Source organism: Poecilia formosa, unplaced genomic scaffold (assembly GCF_000485575.1).
Source record: "Poecilia formosa unplaced genomic scaffold, Poecilia_formosa-5.1.2 Scaffold382, whole genome shotgun sequence".
In the NCBI taxonomy this organism is placed as follows: Eukaryota; Metazoa; Chordata; class Actinopteri; order Cyprinodontiformes; family Poeciliidae; genus Poecilia; species Poecilia formosa.
In genome coordinates, this window is record NW_006800321.1 from 434964 (window position 1) to 454292 (window position 19329).

Consider the following 19329-nt stretch of genomic DNA (forward strand, 5'->3'; position numbering starts at 1 on the left):
GTCATACTGCTGTCTCCCGGGTAAACACGTGACGTCACAGATACGTTGCGATTGTGGGAGCAACTCTTTAGCAAACACTATTTCTTTAGGGAAACTGACAAACCTATCTTTAAATTTGACTAAGCAAGTGTTTAATTAACATTGTAGTTTTAACATACAACACCAACACTGGTAATCTAACACTTTTGATTGAACACTCTGTAGATTTCGATTCATTCCCTAAAAGATTTATTATGGAAATTATGTTTTCTTTCCGTTTAATACTGACTTTAAATGCTGGTTCTCTAAGATGCAAATATAGGTAAAATGTCTTGCCTAGGAAAAAAACTGTATTGTACAATTATTTTGCGGTAGTTTACTGCCAGTCATCAGTCTTTATTGTGACAACAGAAGACATCAAATTGACAATATCCTACCGTATTTTGGAATAACAGTATGTTACTGCTGGAATTTCACCGTATATTTACAGCCATTTCTAAGTGTGTGTGTGTGTGTGCTAAACATGCATAGCTTAATATTCAGTATTAATCATTGTTTATATTTATATAAATATGTATTGATAAGACGAGAGCGGTCCATTAGGCATCTGTCCTTTTATTATGTCTATGTGAGAAACAGCCTGGTCTACGGAAGATGGGTCCTTCGAAGGCCACGAATATGGACGACCAGAAGATAGAAGCTGTGGCCTTCGGCTAGCTGCCTAGCCTCCATCTCGGCATTATGTTGCTTAGCAACCATGAAAACGTGCGGCACAGAGCGGTGAAGGAAAAAAAAAAACGGACCCTAACCCTACCTCAGGAAGTAAGACATTACAGTTAAATAAAACTATTATGTTTGAAGGCTTCACTTTAATCAGTCAAACCCATTTGCTCACGATTAAATTAAATACTTTAGTGAACAAAAATTTTTTGCAGCTATTACCAGACTTAATATCTGTGTTTCACCTCCACTCATAGTGGAAAACCAGCGGGAGTTTTTAAAACGATTTTCCGGAAGACAAAGGTTCTCTCTCGGTGTACTGAACCTGGAGCGTTCGGCCAGTTAAGAGCTGGCAAGGGGAGCTGGCTGTTAATGCAGCGGGAGCAGACAAATCCGAAAATGTCGGAGCAATATTGCAATTAAGTGATTTACTGTTGAACTGAGCAGATATTTGAGATCTATACATCTACATTCTCGCCTAAAACCATTGCAAAAATCATTTTGTGTAATTTTAAGTGTAATACAGCAAAAATAAATTTGCTGCCATTGCTGCTTTTCTCAACACCCTTTTTGGTTTTTAAAGCTGTTTTTTGTTCGACATCCTCTGCTGGTCTGGAGCACTTACGTTTTCAGCACTTTTTGTTTGCATCTTTTCTTTTGTTTGCTGCATTTCATTTGTGGTTGTAGTCATTTTTCTTTGCATCTCTTTTTTTGTTTGCTGCAATTTCATTTATTTGTGTCTCTTTTTTTGTTTACATGCTTCTCTATTGTTGCGCATTTGCACCTGTCGGCCACCATAAGAACCAGCGCCTTACACCGCCAGCTTGAAGACTTGAATTATTTTTCGGGTTATTTGTTTAGCTTTCTGACCGTGATGCTAATGAGGGTGAACGTTGGTAGTTGTGCGCTGCTTTACCTGCCGCTCCGGATGTCCTTTTGTTCCTGCATTGAGTCTCGATATTGCCAAATGCCGTCAAGTACTTGTTTTATTAAATGCCATATTAGACTCGTTGTGTCGATGTATTTTGACATGCTTCAACCCCGAGGTAATTTACTGGCGCAAACTTCCCCATTATAGTTCCACACGACAGGATTTGTTGCCGCGCGCTTGCTCAATGTGAAGGAAAGAGGAGATCACTCAGGCTGTGGAGTGACATAAATGTGATCGGTCTTGGTGATCGGCAACAAGAGTCAGTGACGGTGATCACTGATCATACAGTTTTTCACGAAAAGTGGCCGATTGTGATGGGTGGCCGATCGATCGGCACACCTCTACTACAAACTCCTGGATGGAAAATGTAATGTCATGAAGGAGGCTCTCTGCAGAAACATCTGGAGCTCTCAGTAGCTGTTTCTTAAAAGCAAAACAGAGAATACCAGGACAGAAAAGGACTTTGCTGGAGCAAACAGAAATGGGCGGGATGGACCACTGTCAGACCTTATTTGTAAATGGGACCATTGCACTCCGGAAGTGAAGGGGGCGCTATTTCCTATATTCGCGGCCTCCCGATTTTATTTTCTTTTGACATCTGTGATATATCTTCACCTTTAGGAAGGATTTTCATGATCAGCATGTATTTGAACTTCTCTTTTATTTACTTCAGCACAACTCAGTTTTTTAACAAATTTTGTAGCTTTCGGTGTACTTCATCTGCTTCTTAGTCGCATCTTTTTGAGTCTGCTACTGCCTCCAATAGCATGGGACTGGTAACACAACTAATATAATTACATTATTAAATCACAATACCACAATGTCTTTATTATTTACTATTAATTCTGGCATTACTGGCACCATAAAAGATAAATCATCTTATAAAATACCATATTTTTTCATTGTCATAAGGATGTAGAGCTAATTAAATGACATAAACAATACTTTCATACATTATAAATTAAATCTATACATCTCCATCAATCATAGGAGGAACAAAAGAAATAAGGAGACGTGAAAAACACGATGAACTATAATAAAAATACCATTTGCAATGTATAAGGTAGGGTTGCCACCCATCCTGTAAAATATGGAACCGTCACATAATTAGCCTTTAAATGTAGCGTCCCGATACGGGACTTGTTCTGTATTCTACAAAAAAATATGTATGTGTAACATTAAAGAGGTGGTCCTGAGTACATTATATTATAGGCTGCCCCAGTCATTGTTTGACTCACGGTGTTGGTGTTGCGATATTGTGCCCAACTGCTTTGTGGGTAACACACACTAACCGACACGCTGCCACTGCGGTCCCCGCCCCTCCATCCCCTCCGCTCCCGCTTTACATACATAGGGGCCAAACCCCCTCTCCCCACTTTACATATATAGGGACTGGTCCCTTATTTTAATTTCTGAAAGGTGGTAACCTTAGACAGAGGGGAATCCCTGAAGGTAGGGGTGTGGCATATTTGTGGGAGGGGTGTCAGGTGAGCTGGGCGGAGTATGAAATGTGTGAGCAAATACAAATCTGAAACCATGTGACCGTCCATCAGCTGTTTGGCTTCGGATGAAGTGCGTGAGAATGTTTACTTCCTCAACTACCATCCTTAAGACTGAACACATTACTCTATTCTTTATATTTTTAGGCAAAATGAAGAAATGGGGCCTATCTTTTTTTTTATCCTTGAGTGTATTAATTCTGATTTAATATGTTAACTGTAAAATGTGTTGTCTGCTTAATGTTGAAGTTAAAGAATAATTATAAATTTGATTATCGGCAGTCTTTGTTTACGGATTTCTGATAAGATAATCCTTTATTATAGCCAAACTCCCACAAGTGGAAAATTTAGTTTTCATGGCAGAAAGTGGACAGTAAAAAAAATAATAGCCACAGAAATTAATAAAGATAGAATAAAAACTCCACATTGTAGAAAAAAATAATAATTAAAAGGCATTCTTGTCACTTTTACTCCACTTTATCCAAACAGTTATGTTGCTAAACACACACTGGCTATTGTTGAATGAATCCAGTTTTTCCTTCAGCTCTGCTAACTGATGGCTTCACACACATTCAGAGGGTGGAAGGAAATCAAGGCAGAAAATAGAAAGGCAATACTCACACTTACCAATTGCAACACATCCTCATTTTTTGGCATAATAGTGAGCTCCAAGAGGTTCTCACTGAATGAAAACATGAAAAACAGCAATCAGAATAGAAATGAGAACGCACATCAAAACCTTAACACGAGATCAACACCTGTTTTGGATGAGTGTGATAACCTGAGAATAGGTTTTCCCCAGAATGCTCTCACCATTAACCTTCACCAGTCGGTCTCCTGGAGAACCCACAAGCACACACAAACAAAGAAGGGTTAAACAGGAATATCTGGTGGAAAAGTGAGAAAACTGAAAATTTGTTACTGTTTCCACATTACTAACACAGTAAACTACAAACTGTGGCTTTAGATAGAATATATGACTAATGCTGTTGCCTTGTTTTTCTCATTTGATCATTATATTTTATATTCTTTTTGTTTGTATTAATGACCCTAAGATGACCCTGGGTTTCCTCTAGTGTATCATCAGCCCGGCGGACCACCAGGCTTTACTTGCCACATCGCCAGGCTAAGTGCTGTTTGTTTATTTTAAACAGGGTTTTTATATACCACTGACAGGAATAGTAAAGACAGATTAAGCTAGGTTCATAGATAACACATTGAACATATGATGCTTGCTCATGCACCTCTGAAGTTTTGTAATTGTTAACATTCTTAACAATTGTTAACATTCACCAGCAGTCCATGTTAACAATGGACTGCTGGTGAACTTCCCTACCAGGCTTAGCAGATTTTCTGGGGGAACCCTGAATTACAGCTCTTCTAATCTGCCAATTCTGATTTTGGCCAATACAATTTTTTTTTCTCTGAAATATTACTAAATGTAGCAAAAATGTTGCCGAGTTGGAAACAGTGGCGTGACTACTGTTAACTGTGAATGTGCAGACATGGGTTTGGTGGGTCTGTCAGTCAGACTCTCTCACAGCAGAACAATAGAGTTCTGTGGCTGATTTTCACATCTTTGCTGAGGAAGATAAAATCATTGGATAAGATAGGCTTCACCTGCGACAAACTGGCGATCTGTCCAGGGTGTACCCTGCCTCTCGCCCAGAACGTTAGCTGGAGATAGGCACCAGCAACCCTCTCTACCCCACTAAGGGACAAGGGTGTATAGAAAATAGATGAATGGATGGATGGAAGATAGGCTTCACGTGTAAGTATTGGCTGATCACCGATCTCCCAAAATTAAGGAAATAAGAAAAGCCTCAGTTTTCCCCTGATGTAAAATATTTTAACGTCAGCCAAAATACTGTTTCAAAATTGTTTTAATGAATTCTGTCTTAACTATTTTCTATCCTAGGATATTGCAATTTAAAAATAAATACTTTTAACTGTCTTTGGAACTGCTTCGCTCCTGAATAAATGTAGAATTTATTTGAATTTTGTCCTTCTTATCTGTGAGTTTTTTTTACCATTTAGATTTCCTGAAGTGTAATTCCAGGTGGCTTTGTTGGTTTCCTTCATAGATTTAACACTCTCAACTGCCATGGATTTGCATTCTTAAAGAAAACACACCCAGGCTACCACCAGTGAAGGACCAAGCAAGCTTCTGTTTGCAGATGGCCAACCTACTCTGTTGGCCATCTGGTTTCCAGTTTTTCTTGCTTGGTCCTTCACCATATTGTAAATGTGATGACGTTAATACATACAGGCGCTGGTCAAAAAATTAGAATATCATGAAAAAGTTTATTTAAATCAGTAATTCCATTCAAAAAGTTAAACTTATATATTATTCATTCGTTACACAAAGACAGATATTTCAAATGTTTTTTTCTTTTAATGTTGGTGATTATAACTCACAACTAATGAAAACCCCAAATGCATCCATCCATCCATTTTATTCTTTTATTCCGCTTCATCCGGGGTCGGGTCGCGGGGACAGCAGCTTCAAAAGGGAGGCCCAGACTTCCCTCTCCCTAGCCACTTCTTCCTGCCCCTACAGGGGAACCCCAAGGCGTTCCCAGGCCAACCGAGAAACAATGTCCCTCCAGCGTGTCCTGGGTCTTCCCCGGGGCCTCCTCCCTGTGAGACGTGCCCGGAACACCTTACTGGGGAGGCGTCCAGGAGGCATCCTGACCAGATGCCCAAGCCCTATTTAGAGGACTCTCGACGTGAAGGAGCAGCGGCTCTACTCTGAGTCCCTCCCGGATGACCGAGCTCCTCACCCTATCTCTAAGGGAGAGCCCAGCCACCCTGCGGAGGGTGGCTGGGCGGAGGAAACCCATTTCGGCCGCTTGTAGCTGTGATCTCATTCTTTCGGTCATGACCCAAAGCTCATGACCATAGATGAGGGTGGGAACGTAGATCGACTGGTAAATCGAGAGCTTTGTTTTTTGACTCGGCTCTCTCTTCACCAAAACAGACTGGTCGGCTGGTCTGCCGTGAAGCACCCGCTTCACGGCAGATGCTGCGCCAATCCGTCTGTTGATCTCCCCCTCCCTTCTTCCCTCATTCATGAACAAGATCCCAAGATACTTAAACTCCTCCACTTGGGGCAGCAAACCCCCCAACCCGGCCTGGAGAAGGCACTCTACCCTTTTCCGGCTCAAGACCATGGCCTCGGATTTGGAGGCACTGATCCTCATCCCGGCTGCCCCCGATGTCCATGCGATATTGCAGAGTCGTGTCAACCAACACAACCCTGCAACATTCAGAGCCTTAAGGAACTCCAGGCGGATCTCATCCACCCCCAGAGCCCTGCCACTGAGGAGCTTTTTAACCACCTCGGTGACCTCGTCCCCAGAGATTGGAGAGTCCGACCCAGAGTCTCCAGGCTCAGCTTCCTCAATGGAGGCATGTTGGTGGGATTGAGGAGGTCTTCGAAGTATTCCGCCCACCGGCCCACAACATCCTGAGTCGAGGTCAGCAGCACACCATCCGCACTGTAAACAGTGTTGGTGCTGTACTGCTTCCCCCTCCTGAGACACAGGATGGTGGACCAGAATCACCTTGAAGACATGCGGAAGTCTTTCTCCATGGTCTCTCCACACTCCTCCCACGCCCGAGTTTTTGCCTCAGCAACCACCCGAGCCGCTTTGCCTGCTGGTACCCATCAGCTGCTTCTGGAGTCCCACAGGCCAAAAAGGCCCGATAGGACTCCTTCTTCAGCCTGACAGAATCCCTCACCGAAGGTGTCCACCAAACGGGTTCAAGGGTTGCTGCCGTGACAGGCACCGACAACCTTGGGGCCGCAACTCCAATAAGCCACCTCAGCAATGGAGGTACGGAACATGGTCCACTCAGTCTCAATGTCCCCCACATCCCCCGGAAGGTGTTCAAAGTTCTGCCGGAGATGGGAGTTAAAGCTCCGACTCACAGGGGACTCCACCAGATGTTCCCAGCAGACCCTCACTACACGTTTGGGCCTGCCAGGTCTGACTGGCATCCTCCCCCACCACCAGAGCCAACTCACCACCAGGTAGTGGTCAGTGGACAGTTCCGCACCTCTCTTCATCCGAGTGTTCAAGACATACGGCCGCAGGTCCGATGAAACGATGACAAAATTGATTATCGAACTGCGGCCTAGGGTGTCCTGGTGCCAAGTGCACATATGGAGACCATTATGCCTGACCATGGTGTTTGTTATGGACAATCCATGATGAGCACAGAAGTCCAACAACAGAACACCACTCGAGTTCAGATCAGGGGGGCCGTTCCTCCCAACCACGCCACTCAAGGTCTCACTGTCATTGCCCACGTGAGCATTGAAGTCCCCCAGCAGAACAAGGGAGTCCCCAGGAGGGGCACTCTCCAGTACCCCCTCTAAGGACTCCAAGAAGGGTGGGTAATCTGAACTGTTGTTCTCCCAGTAAGCACAAACAACAGTCAGAACCTTTCCCCCCACCCGCAGGCGGAGGGAGGCTACCCTCTCGTTCACCGGGGTAAACCCCAACGTACAGATGCCGAGATGGGGGGCAAAAAGTATGCCCACTCCTGCCCGGCGCCTCTTACCGCGGGCAACTCCAAAGTGGAAGTATGTCCAGCCCCTCTCAAGGTGATTGGTTCCAGAACTAGAGCCATCCGTTGAGGTGAGCTCGGCTATTTCTAGCCAGAACCTTCCTCTTCACGATACACCACAGATTTTCTATTAAGTTAAGGTCAGGTGAGTTTGCTAGCCAATTAAGAACAGGGATACCATGGACCTTAAACCAAGTTTGGCACTGCGTGGAGGTGCCAAGTCCTGTTGAAAAATTAAATCTGCATCTCCATAACGTTAGTCAGCAGCAAGAAGCGTGAAGTGCTCTAAAACTTCCTGGAAGATGGCTGCATTTACCATTAACCTCAGAAAACACAGTGAACCGACACCAGCAGATGACATGGCAACCCAAACCATCACTGACTGTGGAAACTTTAGACTGGAACTCAAGCAACATGGATTCTGTGCCTCTCCTCTCTTCCTCCAGACTCTGGGTCCTTGATTTCCAAAGGAAATACAAAATTTACTTTCATCAGAGAGCATAATTTTGGATCACTCAGCACCAGTTCAATTCTATTTCCCTTTAGCCAGGCAAGATGCTTCTGATGCCATCTCTTGTTCAAGAGTGACTTGACATAAAGAATGCAGCAGCTGAAACCCTTGTCTTGTATATATATCTGTGGGTGGTGGTTTTTGAAGCACCAACTCCAGCTGCAGTCCGCTCTTTGTGAATCTCCCTAACATTTTTTAATGGGTTTTGTTTCACAATCCCCTACAGGGTGCGGTTATGCCGATTGCTTGTCTATTTTTTTTCCTACCACATCTTTTCTTCCCCTTCACCTCTCTATGAATGTGCTTGAACACAAAACTCTGTGCACAGCCAGCTTCTTTAGTACTGGTAATGATGTTTGTGTCTTGCCCTCTTGTGCAAAGTGTCAAAGATCATTTTTTTGGACAACTGTCAGGTCAGCAGTCATCCCCATGATTTTGTAGCTTGCAGAATTGGACTGAGAGACCATTTAAAAGCCTTTGCAGGTGTTTTGAGTTAAATAGCTGATTAGTGTGTGGCACCAGGGGTTTTCAATATTGAAACTTTTCCCAATATTCTAGCTTTCTGATACTGAATTTGAAGTTTACATTAGTCCTCAGTAATAATCAACACTAAACATTTGAAACATATCAGTCTGTATGTAATGAATGAATATAATACTTATTGAATGGGATCACCGATTTAAACTGACTTTTTCATGATATTTAAACTCTTTGACCAGCACATGTACTTTTGTTTAGAAAGTCAATCACTTTTAACCTGTTGATTAAAACTAAGGAAAAACCACCTGCATTTTGAAAAGTATATCCATTCATTATTCCTACGGGGGTCATGATGGGTGCTGGTGCCTATCTCCAGAGGTCAATGGGCGAGAGTCGGGGTCACCCTGGACAGGTCTGTGGAAGGAAGCCGGAATACCAGGAGAGAACCCATACATATGCACAGGGAAAACATGCAAACTCCATGCAGAAATATCCCGAGCCGGGATTTGAACCCAGAACCTTCTTGCTGCAAGGCAACAGTGCTGTGCAGACCTGAAAAGTATATCATATGCAATAAATTAGAGGGATTCCAATGGAGCTCGTTGTCAGATTAAAAGTACCTTTTAAAAGTAACAACCTTGTTCAACACTTTAGTCAGTTTTGCTGTTTTTAAAGTGCTTATGAATAAAGTTGACTTGGCTTGGCCTTAAGCAGGTATTAAACATTTTTGTTAAACCTTTATTTCTGGATTTAAAAAATGTTTTTCATTAGTCTGAAGTAATATTCTAAGTTTAAGTTTTTAACTATAAGCAGAAAATCAAAATAACAGAAATAATAAAGTTTGAAAACATTATGTATGAAACTAATGTACATTAATGTGCTTGATTTACTGAACTGAGTTCCTGAAAAATGTTTTATACATTTTTTTTTTCAACCAATCTTAACATTTTATGAATCAACTCTCAGATTCTTGAATATTCAAGATTTATTTCAGACTTTAGTTGGAGTGAGTTCATGCATGTATTTTACCAATACACAGTCCAGCTTGTTGTGCAGGGCCATTTTCTTTCACACTTTTCACAAAAATGGTGTCCATTGGCTCCAAGGAAGCTCGCTGACTCTCCACTTTAAAGAAACACAGACATATAATATTTCAGGTCAGAAAACTTTTACCCAAATGGACACAGCAAACCCCACATACCAAAGTTAAATTGTGTTCATTAAAATGGTGAAAAGTACATTTGTATAGCTTTTGTAAGACTCAGTAAGGCAGGTTTGTTTTAGCATACATCTACAGATGATCAGGAATAATTATGGGATGTGTAGTACAGTTATAATGAGGTAAACAACTAACAATTCACTGTATAATCCTAACATTCTATCATCTTGATCTATTTTCTCCATCTTTGATTGAGCCCATTGTGTTTAAAACCTCCACAACCTTCTGAACTTGAACAAGGACATTATTGGGGAGTGAAAGGTAGCTAATAACAAAACCAAATCATCACACCAAACTCCATTTATGTCTGCTTTATTTGGGCCAATGTTGGAGGGTTCTGGACACTTCAGCATTACACAAATGCTGGAGTGTCCAGAGAGCGGGGCGTATTTATACTCAAATCTGTCCATGTATGTGTATCTGACGTTCTCAACCAGTCCAGTTCCTTCTCTGATCTCTTGGCTTGCAGTTTGCTGAAATGTCCACAGCTGGGACCAGGGGTGAAAGTATGCAGGTACGGTAGGGTACTGCGTACCCTTAAAAAATTTAACAGGGGTAGGCAGTACCTGCAAGAGAGGGGAGCGTCTGTCTGGTGTAAAAACTCAATGGGTGCACTTCGCAGCCATGACCAGGGGCGCGGTATAGGGGGGAAAAGTGATGACAATTCTAGGGACCCTGACCAACAGGGGGCCCTCCACAATTTATTTATTATTTATTTATTGTTCATAGAAAAAAATAATAAAGTAAAATCGGGACCCTGTCAATTACAAAATTAATAATATTGTATTTTTGAAGATTGTTTTAAGCAGCAAAAATTTAATGTTCCCACTCCCAGACCAAAAAACACACATCCATATTTACCCTGAACCCCCGTATCTGCATTAAATGGTTCATTCCTGCTTGGAGCGCTTCACTGTGACGGTGTTATCAGCAGATAGTGGAAGACATGAATGATTGTGGCAGTTACTATGCTGCTAAGAAAAGTTATAAAATCAGGTTTTCCAAAAAAAAAGAGAGGGAAAGAGAGAAAAAGGCAAGAGTGTCAATTTATAGCTCAGTTTTTCTCCAAGAGAGGTGAGTAGACTGTATTAGATTATCAACCATTCAGCATAGTTAGCTTAGCTACAGACTACTGATTACCTCCATTTCACTAGCATTTAATGAATTTTTAAAAAATTACCAACATATTCATATATTTAACTTGTCCTGTACCTTTTACCACTTAACATACGAGTCATTCAGCAGCAGCTCTAACCCACGTCCCTCCTGACCTGCCCTCTCCTAAGTGAAATTAAAGCTGCAGGCTGCAGTATGTCACTTTTATATAAATATATTTTTTCCACATATTTGTTAAAACTGTCATTATGTTGTGACATTATGGTATGAGAGGTAATCTGTGAAAAATGTATTTCCTCTGCTTTCTCTAGAAACAACCAGTCAGTGGCAGGAGAGACTTAGTGCCGTCAATCACAATCTCATGTGGCTCAACCTTCCTCCCCCTCGCTCTGTGCTATTCTGCAGCTAGCATAGCCTGTTGTAAATGCTTAGTCTAGTATCCATAGCTACCAGTGATAGCAGATAAACGATTTTCCTGTAACAATAAGTTGTTTCTCCACCATTAGCACATTTAGCGGTGAGTGAATGAGGTTGATTGACAGCGCTAAGAGCGTCCTACTGGTTCTGATTGGTTGTTTTGGTCAGAGCGGTGCATTACTTTAACCAGTAATAGTAATTCAGGAAGGAGATGGAGGAGATTGATTGTTTTCACAGATCATCTAACCCTAACCCTTCAAATAAAGTGTTACCCAAACGAATACACCAACACAATATCATAGCAAGGGGCAATTTAGAGAGAACACTGACCTGATATAAATATTTTTAAACTGTGGGAGGAATCCGGAATACACAGAAGAACTCATCCTTACGATGGACGCAAAGAAAAGATTTTCATGCTGCAATGCAACAGAGCTAACAATTTCTCCAATGTGTAGTTCCAGAATAGAAACTGTAGCAGACGCCCCCAAATGGAAGATTGTGGCTTTACTGATGAACAGCCAGGTTTATTGGAAGTAAACCATGAGTTTCACTCTGCAGCACAAACACACACAAAAAAAGAACCACAAACCACGCTCTTATAACCGTAACGTTTGAAAACTAAAAATAACGTTCACCACTAAAATAACTGATTCAAAAACTATACCTTATTTGATAAAGCAATTTCACAATTCCAACCAATCAATATTAGAATTATTCTTATTTACAAAATAAATATACCTTGTGCCTCAATCAAGGGGGCTGCTAATAAGATACATTTTTATAACACTGTTGCAACTTGTCTTCCGTTCCTTCTGTTGCTAAGCTGCTGCTGCACAACATAAATAGCGGAAGTCCTCTCATCAAAATAAAAGCATCAAATCAAAAACCGGAAGTCAACCATACACAAGTCAACCAAGTCAACACAAAACAAAACAAAATAAAGGCAACAAACGCCAAAAGGGAATACAAATAAGGAGCTTAACCTGGGCTTATTTACAGAAACAGATGTAGTTATTTTGACCTGGAAGTTTATTCACACCAGATTTAATCAGACCCTGAGAATGTTGAGATGGAAAAAGAAACAGTGATTATATAATAATGTTAGTCATTATTATATAAAACAGATCTTAATACCCAATAAAGTCGCTGCTGTTTAAAGTAACAGGACATAAAACACTCACCTTTTCCTGGTAAATTATCATTTTCTTCATCCTGTGGGAAAGTAAAAAAAGAAAGAAAAAATCATTAAGCAGGACAGACACGGACAGGTGCTACTGAGCTCAGATTTTCCACCCAGGGCTACACACCACTTGTCCCCCACCCTGGTCCGCAGGGCCCACCGTCCTGCATGGATTATATGTTTCCCCACTCCAGCACAACTGATTCAGATTGCATTACTTCCTCAGCATAAATTGCTAGTTAATCACTCATTCATTTGAGCCAGGTGTGCAGCAGCAGGGGAACACCTACAACATGCAGGGGCAGTGGGGACCTCTGCTCTACACCATGGTTACTAAATGAGAACTGTGCAGCTTCATGTGCCCAGGAAACTTGTAGTCTAAGCTGTTATTGAAGGACCTGCAAGAGGTCAGAGGACAAGAAATCATCAATAGCTTATTTCACACATTAATCCATGTAGCACTGACTTCCCGTTAGTTAGCTGAACCAGCTGCTCCCCTTATAAAAATTTGAGGTTCCCTCAGAAATGTAGCACACTTTACATTACACTCTACCCTTTAACATAGCCAAAACACATATAAATGCAATTTTCAACTGAAGATGCTGTTGCCACTGTCCTGCATGCTGTCTTGTCCCACCTGGCGCACCGAGATACCTATGCACGCATCCTCTTTATTAATTTCAGCTCTGCATTCAATACCATTCTCCCTGACAGATAAGTACATAATCTGGCAGACCAGGGAATTCCCTCTTCCACCTGTTGCTGTCCAGGACTTCCTGACAGATCGCAAGCAAAGAGTCAGAATGGGCCCCCACACTTCTTCAGCCATTGACATCAGCACAAGCTCTCCCCAGGGCTGTGTGTTGAGCCCTCTGCTTTTCATGCTGTACACACATGATTGTGTTTCAGTCCATCAAAGTACCACCCTTGTTAAATATACAGACGGCACAACTGTAGTGGGCCTCATCTCAGAGGGGGATGAGTCTGCCTACAGGAACGAGATGGAGCGAATTACAGAATGGTGCACAGACAACCTGATCCTAAACACAGCCAAGACCAAGGAGATCATAATGGATTTTAGGAGAAGGAAAAGAGACATTGAACCACTAAACATCTGCGTAGACCCTGTGGAGAGGATGTCAAACTTCCGTTTCCTGGGAGTTCAGATCATGGATAACCTGGCCTGAGATGTAAACACAGCAGAACTGGCAAAGAAGGCCCAGCAGAGGATCTATTTCCTGAGAGTCCTCAGGAGGAACAACATTTCTCAAAAACTGCTGGTGTCCTTCTCGATGTTCTATTGAAAGTATCGTCTGCTATTGTCTCTGTGTGTGGTTCCCCAGCTGCACAGCAGCACAGAGGAAGACTCTCCAGAGAATCATGAAATCTGCTGAGAAGGCCATCGGCTGCTCTCTGCCTTGTCTCGAAGATCTCCACAGGTTCCACTGCCTCAGGAAAGCCAGGAATATTTTTAAAAGACTCCTCACACCCCAGTCACAATTTGTTCCAACTGCTGCAGTTGGAACAAATTGGCTGCAGATGCAGGAGCATTAAAGCAAGAACAAACAGACTGAAGAACAGTTTATACCTGGTAGCCATAAGAGCATTAAATACCCTGAAGCACTATTTTTTCACCAATTTTGCTATAATCCATGTAACTTATTGCATGGCTCTATAATGACAATAAAGATTATTGTTATTGTTATTGTTATTTAATTCTCTTGATCATTGAATCACTCTTCTTTCAGCAGTCAGCAATAATGTCCATCCACCAGTCTCTATGGTAAGCAACTGTCAAGATCTCTGATGGGTGGTGTCTGTCTTCAAAAACTATCCCTGCATCAGCTTTAATTCAGTCATTCATCATAACATTAGAAAATCCTGCAGCAGGCCCACAATGTTGCTATGGGAGTGGTCAAAAACAAAAACACAGCAGTTGAGTACTTGTAGGTGTACATGCAGAGTGTGTGAGCTGTAAATAAGCCTTTGTTTATCCAGGAGACAAACACTAGAGGAAGGAAGCACTGTTGTTTCCTCCAAGCTATGCCCAGAAAACAGCTCTACTGCTGTTATTTGTGCTTTTGATTGTGTCTGCATGACCTTATCACGAGATTGATCAAGCTGCTCTCATATAGACTTCTACAATGTCATATAACAGCAGGGGATGTCTTTGATCCTGGAGACCATCTAAGTGTTACTTCCCCAACCCAGAAATGAGGCTGCTTTCTCTGCATCAAATAACAACCCCCTTTCCTTAGCAATAGACAAATGGCAAGACCATCTGTGTTAGGCTCCACACATCCTTGGTGCATAACAATCAAGGATTCACACCTATAGTAAAATCAAGCCTCTCTTCTCTTTGTTGGGAACATCCAGAGATGGTGACAACCTGCTGCTATATCATCTGCTGACCAGAACCTATAAAAGGAAGCTAGAATCCACTGTTAATTGGAGCAGACTTGACAGACTCCTTTGACGCTGTACTTTTGTTCTCACCTTGCAAGTTTTTAATACATTTCTTATTTTCTTCTCACCCAGACTTTTGTTAAAGTATTTTTTCCACAACACTCTATTACTTCATGGTTTAAGTTTACATCACAGGGAGTTTGTAAACATATTTATAAATGGCTTTAGTTTGCCATATCATTGTCGTTACTATACTGTATACTGTTAACAAGAATTACTTGTTGTCGGCCTCGTAAATCAGGGCAAAATATGTTGTTTTTCTGAGCTATTTTGTCCCTATACTTGAAAATATTTTAGTCTAATAACACTCTTTTATTAAACTGTGCTAAATAGAGCATGTTATTTGAGATTGAAGCTGTGTACTAGCAGTATAATATTAGTGTATATTAAGCATATCCTATAATTTCAGTGACCTGTGCAGTTCTGTGGACACATTGTGGCTGCGCTGCATTTGATAAAGTCTGTCATACAACATATTAATACACAAAAAAGAGTTGCAGTGATCTGTATTTGTAGATGTCTATTTAATTTAGATAAAAACTTGTTTCCCCTGTCTGATACTGTTTTATTCTTACAAACACTTCTGTATTTAAAATATTGTTTAAAAGGTAGGATATTCTAATAATTAGTGTGATATTCTTGTGTATATAAATTGTTTCAATGTTCCTAAGCTCCCACTTCAGTCCTGTCACTAAAAGAGTGTTATCCAATGATAATATTTAACATTAGCAACTCACTATAGTTTTCGGTGTGAAAACATGACGGTAGCATTTTTAAACGCATAGCACTGACAGATAAACATACAGTGTATCACAAAAATTAGTACACCCCTCACATTTCTGCACATATTTAAGTATATATTTACATGGGACAACACTGACAAAATGACACTTTGACACAATGAAACGTAGTCTGTGTGCAGCTTATATAAAAGTGTATGGTTCTACAGCTCTCATTTTCTCATACTTGTCATTGAAAGTTCCAACATGGCACCTAATGGCAAAGAACTCTCTGAGGATCCTAAAAGAGAAATTGTTGTGCTACATAAAGATGGCCAAGGCCACAAGAGGATTGCTAACTGCCTGAGTGAGACACTGATATTTCCTCTGATCGCTCATCAACTTATTCACATGTAATTTTAATTGCATAACTTATTTAAAGGAAACTGCAATTGTGAAATTGTGTATTTTTCATATTAACAAAATGTCAACAAAGTTTTGTGCACATTGGAAATGCAGTTAGTAAAAAACAACAACAAATGAGGTAAAAAAAAATACAAGTAGCAAAACCAACAGACGAGCAGGAAACACAAAGTCTATTTTTCTCTTAGGTTTACTGCAAAAGCTAAATTTAACTAACTTCTCGTATGCCTTTTTTAAAAGGCGTATAACTTGAGGGGAGAGACATGAAAAAGATATGTCCCCTAGGGGAGGCATACCAGAAAATAATTGAATGACACAGAAATTACAAATGATGAATATTTCCCTAATGACTTTGATGGAACTGGTATTTAGCTGGTTTATTAAAATGTGGAGGAGCCTTTCACTTGGTCATACATAAGCTAAAAATGAATGCTGAAACAGGACTATAAAGTTAACTACATTTACATCTCTATGAGGTATCAAAACAATTGTAACTACGCAGTCTGCTACCTTGAGGCTTTGGAGGGCCGACTCTGGTGGGTACACAATGAAGTGGCGCAAAGTGAAGCCGAAACCTTGTGAGTCCTTCTGGAGAACAATGGTCCGTGGGCCTTGCTGAGACATGGCTGCCACTTCAGTTGATGGCAGCTGGTTGCTTCTGTTTTTGTCCGATGACACAATCCTATCATTCTGGCCTTTAGTCTACAAAACAGAAACCAGAAAAACAATAAAACATTTTACTTTCCACTCATTCTTAAACAAACACTGAAAAGCTGTTACCATGTGAACATTAGAACTTTCACGAGACCCTAGTTGTTCTGTGGAACTGTGGATTCAGTCACAGCTTAAAAATGTAACAGAAATGTGACTAGCTGGAAGTGGGTGGGTTCTCATCATTCACTTCTGACTCTGCCCAGATATGGCCAGGGCAGAAATCCACCCAACGCAGGAATTGTTACTTCCTCCCTGCACAGTGGACCATCAAACTCGCCCATAATCCCATTTATTACATCCACCCAAATGAGTGGGGAGTTACAAACTCAATCTATAAATAAAAATCCTGGAACAACAGGAACTATCTGGACTCAAGGACACAAATGTGGAAAATACTGAGAACAATGGTAAAAGAAGTTGTTAGATGATATTGATGCATTGAGAATTATTCTATTTCTGATTGACATTTTCTTTAACTGTGTCATTTTTTTGTACTGTATTTCTTATTGCCTCTTGTCCAGGACTCTTGAAAAAGTGTTTTTTTTTTAACCTGGCAAAACAAAGGTTAAAAAAACAAAAACAAAAAAAAAACAATTGCTGTTTGGAGTTTTAGTTGAAAGTCACTTGCATAGTGATTGTTCTAAACTTTGTTGCTTTAGCTGTAAAGTTAGGATATTAAGTTAATAAACTGCATTATCATTAAAATAGAATAGTTTGGCTTTTCTTTGGTCTGGGTTCCCAGCTTATTAACAATATGAAATTGACCTAAAAAATTACTCTGAAAATTACTGTCAAAGTTTGACCTACTCCTTGGCTTCAAATATTGCACTGATTAAAGACGACATAACTAACGTATAACTTTTTAAAATGTATTCACTTATTACAAGGACGATGCATATTAGTAGCATTTCTGTAAATAAGAAGGCCGATTTTTCAGCTGCAGTTCCTAGACAGACGGTAAAAGACATGAATAAAAGTACTCCCTATTTAACCCAGAAAAGGATTGCTTTAGTTTATTAGTAATATTAGAAATTGTGGAGTACGCACTATTTAGATCAATATTATACAGCACAGAAATGGAATTAGAATTAGAATTAGAATTACAATAGGCCTTCGCAGCGCTTAGCTGCTCGGGCCTAATAACTACATACTTAGAATCCAGAAATACTTAACAGGATCAGTCACTACTTAATTACTTTTATCTGACTACTTTTTAGAAACTGTACCTACTCACTTTACACCAGAAAAGGATTTAGATGAGTCATTTTTCTTTCTTTTTCTTCTTCTTCTTTCCTTTGGTTTGTTATTTTGTTTGTATTTCCGTTTAACTCATGTAAAGCACTTTGAATTGCCTTGTTGCTAAAAATGTGCTATATACATAAAATTACCTTACCTTACCTTACCTTACCTAAAAATGCGTAATTATATGAACAAAATAAGAAATACAATACACTTATTAAAATAGATCATGAAGCTCAAATGCACATTAGTGCCCTGTCCCTACAACCTTTGTTCTATGTTTCAGTAGCAGTACATGAGATCAAATATAACTTGATGACATGCTTGATATTTTTCAAAGAAAAATGTGAAATTACTAACAGTACAAAATTAGAACGTTTGTTGTCATATCACTATTGACTTATTGCCTTACCCCTGACATATAAATTTGATGATTATTCAAAATCTTTGTTATGGTCCCTTGTTTGGATTTATAGTTTCTGTTTTCTCTTCTTTAATTTAATTTCTTTCTTGTTTTTCCTCATCTGTTGCCATTTTAGTTATTTTGAATGTTCAGTTGAGACACATTTGTTTGTGTTTTGTGATTTGCTTATTTAGGCCTAACCCTACCCTGGGATGCAGTTAAAACAACAGAGTTTTCATATATGTACAGGGATCGTGGCCAAGTGGTGAATTTGGGGTACTCTTAAAATAAAAAAGGTCAATTGGTACCAAATTTGGCATGAGTGATCCTGGTTGGATGCCTGACGATCCTATATCATCATAGTATGACGTCATAACCCCTGCCCCTCAGAACAGGAAGTGACTTTTTTTTTTCTTCGAAAGTGCCATCTCTGACCCCCTTTATCTAATCAAGATAATGTTGTGTCAGAAGACAGATAACTAGTTGGTCTCACTTGCTTTAAAGTCCAGAGTTACACTGTTGCCATACTTTTGGCTCTAAATTCCACATATTTCAGTTGAGCTTCACCAAACTCACTGATCGGTCCTTGTCCACCCGAACGTAAATGCAGTCCAATATTTGGTGGGTGTGGCCAAATTCCTCCACAGCACCCCCTAGAATCTTTAAAAAGAAAAAAAAATTGGTAACACTTTATTTGAAGGGGGGTGAATAAGACTGTCATGACACTGTCATAAA

At 40.5% G+C, this 19329-nt stretch overlaps 1 protein-coding gene across 1 annotated transcript; it reads right to left on the bottom strand.

The window, feature by feature from the left end:
* Nucleotides 1–3261: 3261 nt before the first annotated feature.
* Nucleotides 3262–19250, bottom strand: LOC103154338 (rho GTPase-activating protein 23-like). Its single transcript, XM_016662632.1, has 6 exons — nucleotides 19171–19250; nucleotides 16749–16940; nucleotides 12632–12662; nucleotides 9725–9820; nucleotides 3888–3966; nucleotides 3262–3811 (listed from the first exon to the last, which is right to left on the bottom strand). The coding sequence occupies exons 2-6, from the start codon at nucleotides 16860–16862 to the stop codon at nucleotides 3679–3681; spliced, it is 453 nt and encodes a 150-aa protein (XP_016518118.1). The 5' UTR covers nucleotides 16863–16940; nucleotides 19171–19250; the 3' UTR covers nucleotides 3262–3678.
* Between the last annotated feature and the right edge of the window lie 79 nt (nucleotides 19251–19329).

Coding starts and splice junctions, on each gene's coding strand:
- LOC103154338 (XM_016662632.1), bottom strand. CDS start 16,862: ATGTCTCAGCAAGGCCCACGGACCATTGTTCTCCAGAAGGACTCACAA. Junction 3,967..9,724: donor ACAAGCTGGACTGTGTATTG/GTAAAATACATG, acceptor TGGGTTCTCCAG/GAGACCGACTGGTGAAGGTT. Junction 3,812..3,887: donor ATCACACTCATCCAAAACAG/GTGTTGATCTCG, acceptor GTTTTCATTCAG/TGAGAACCTCTTGGAGCTCA.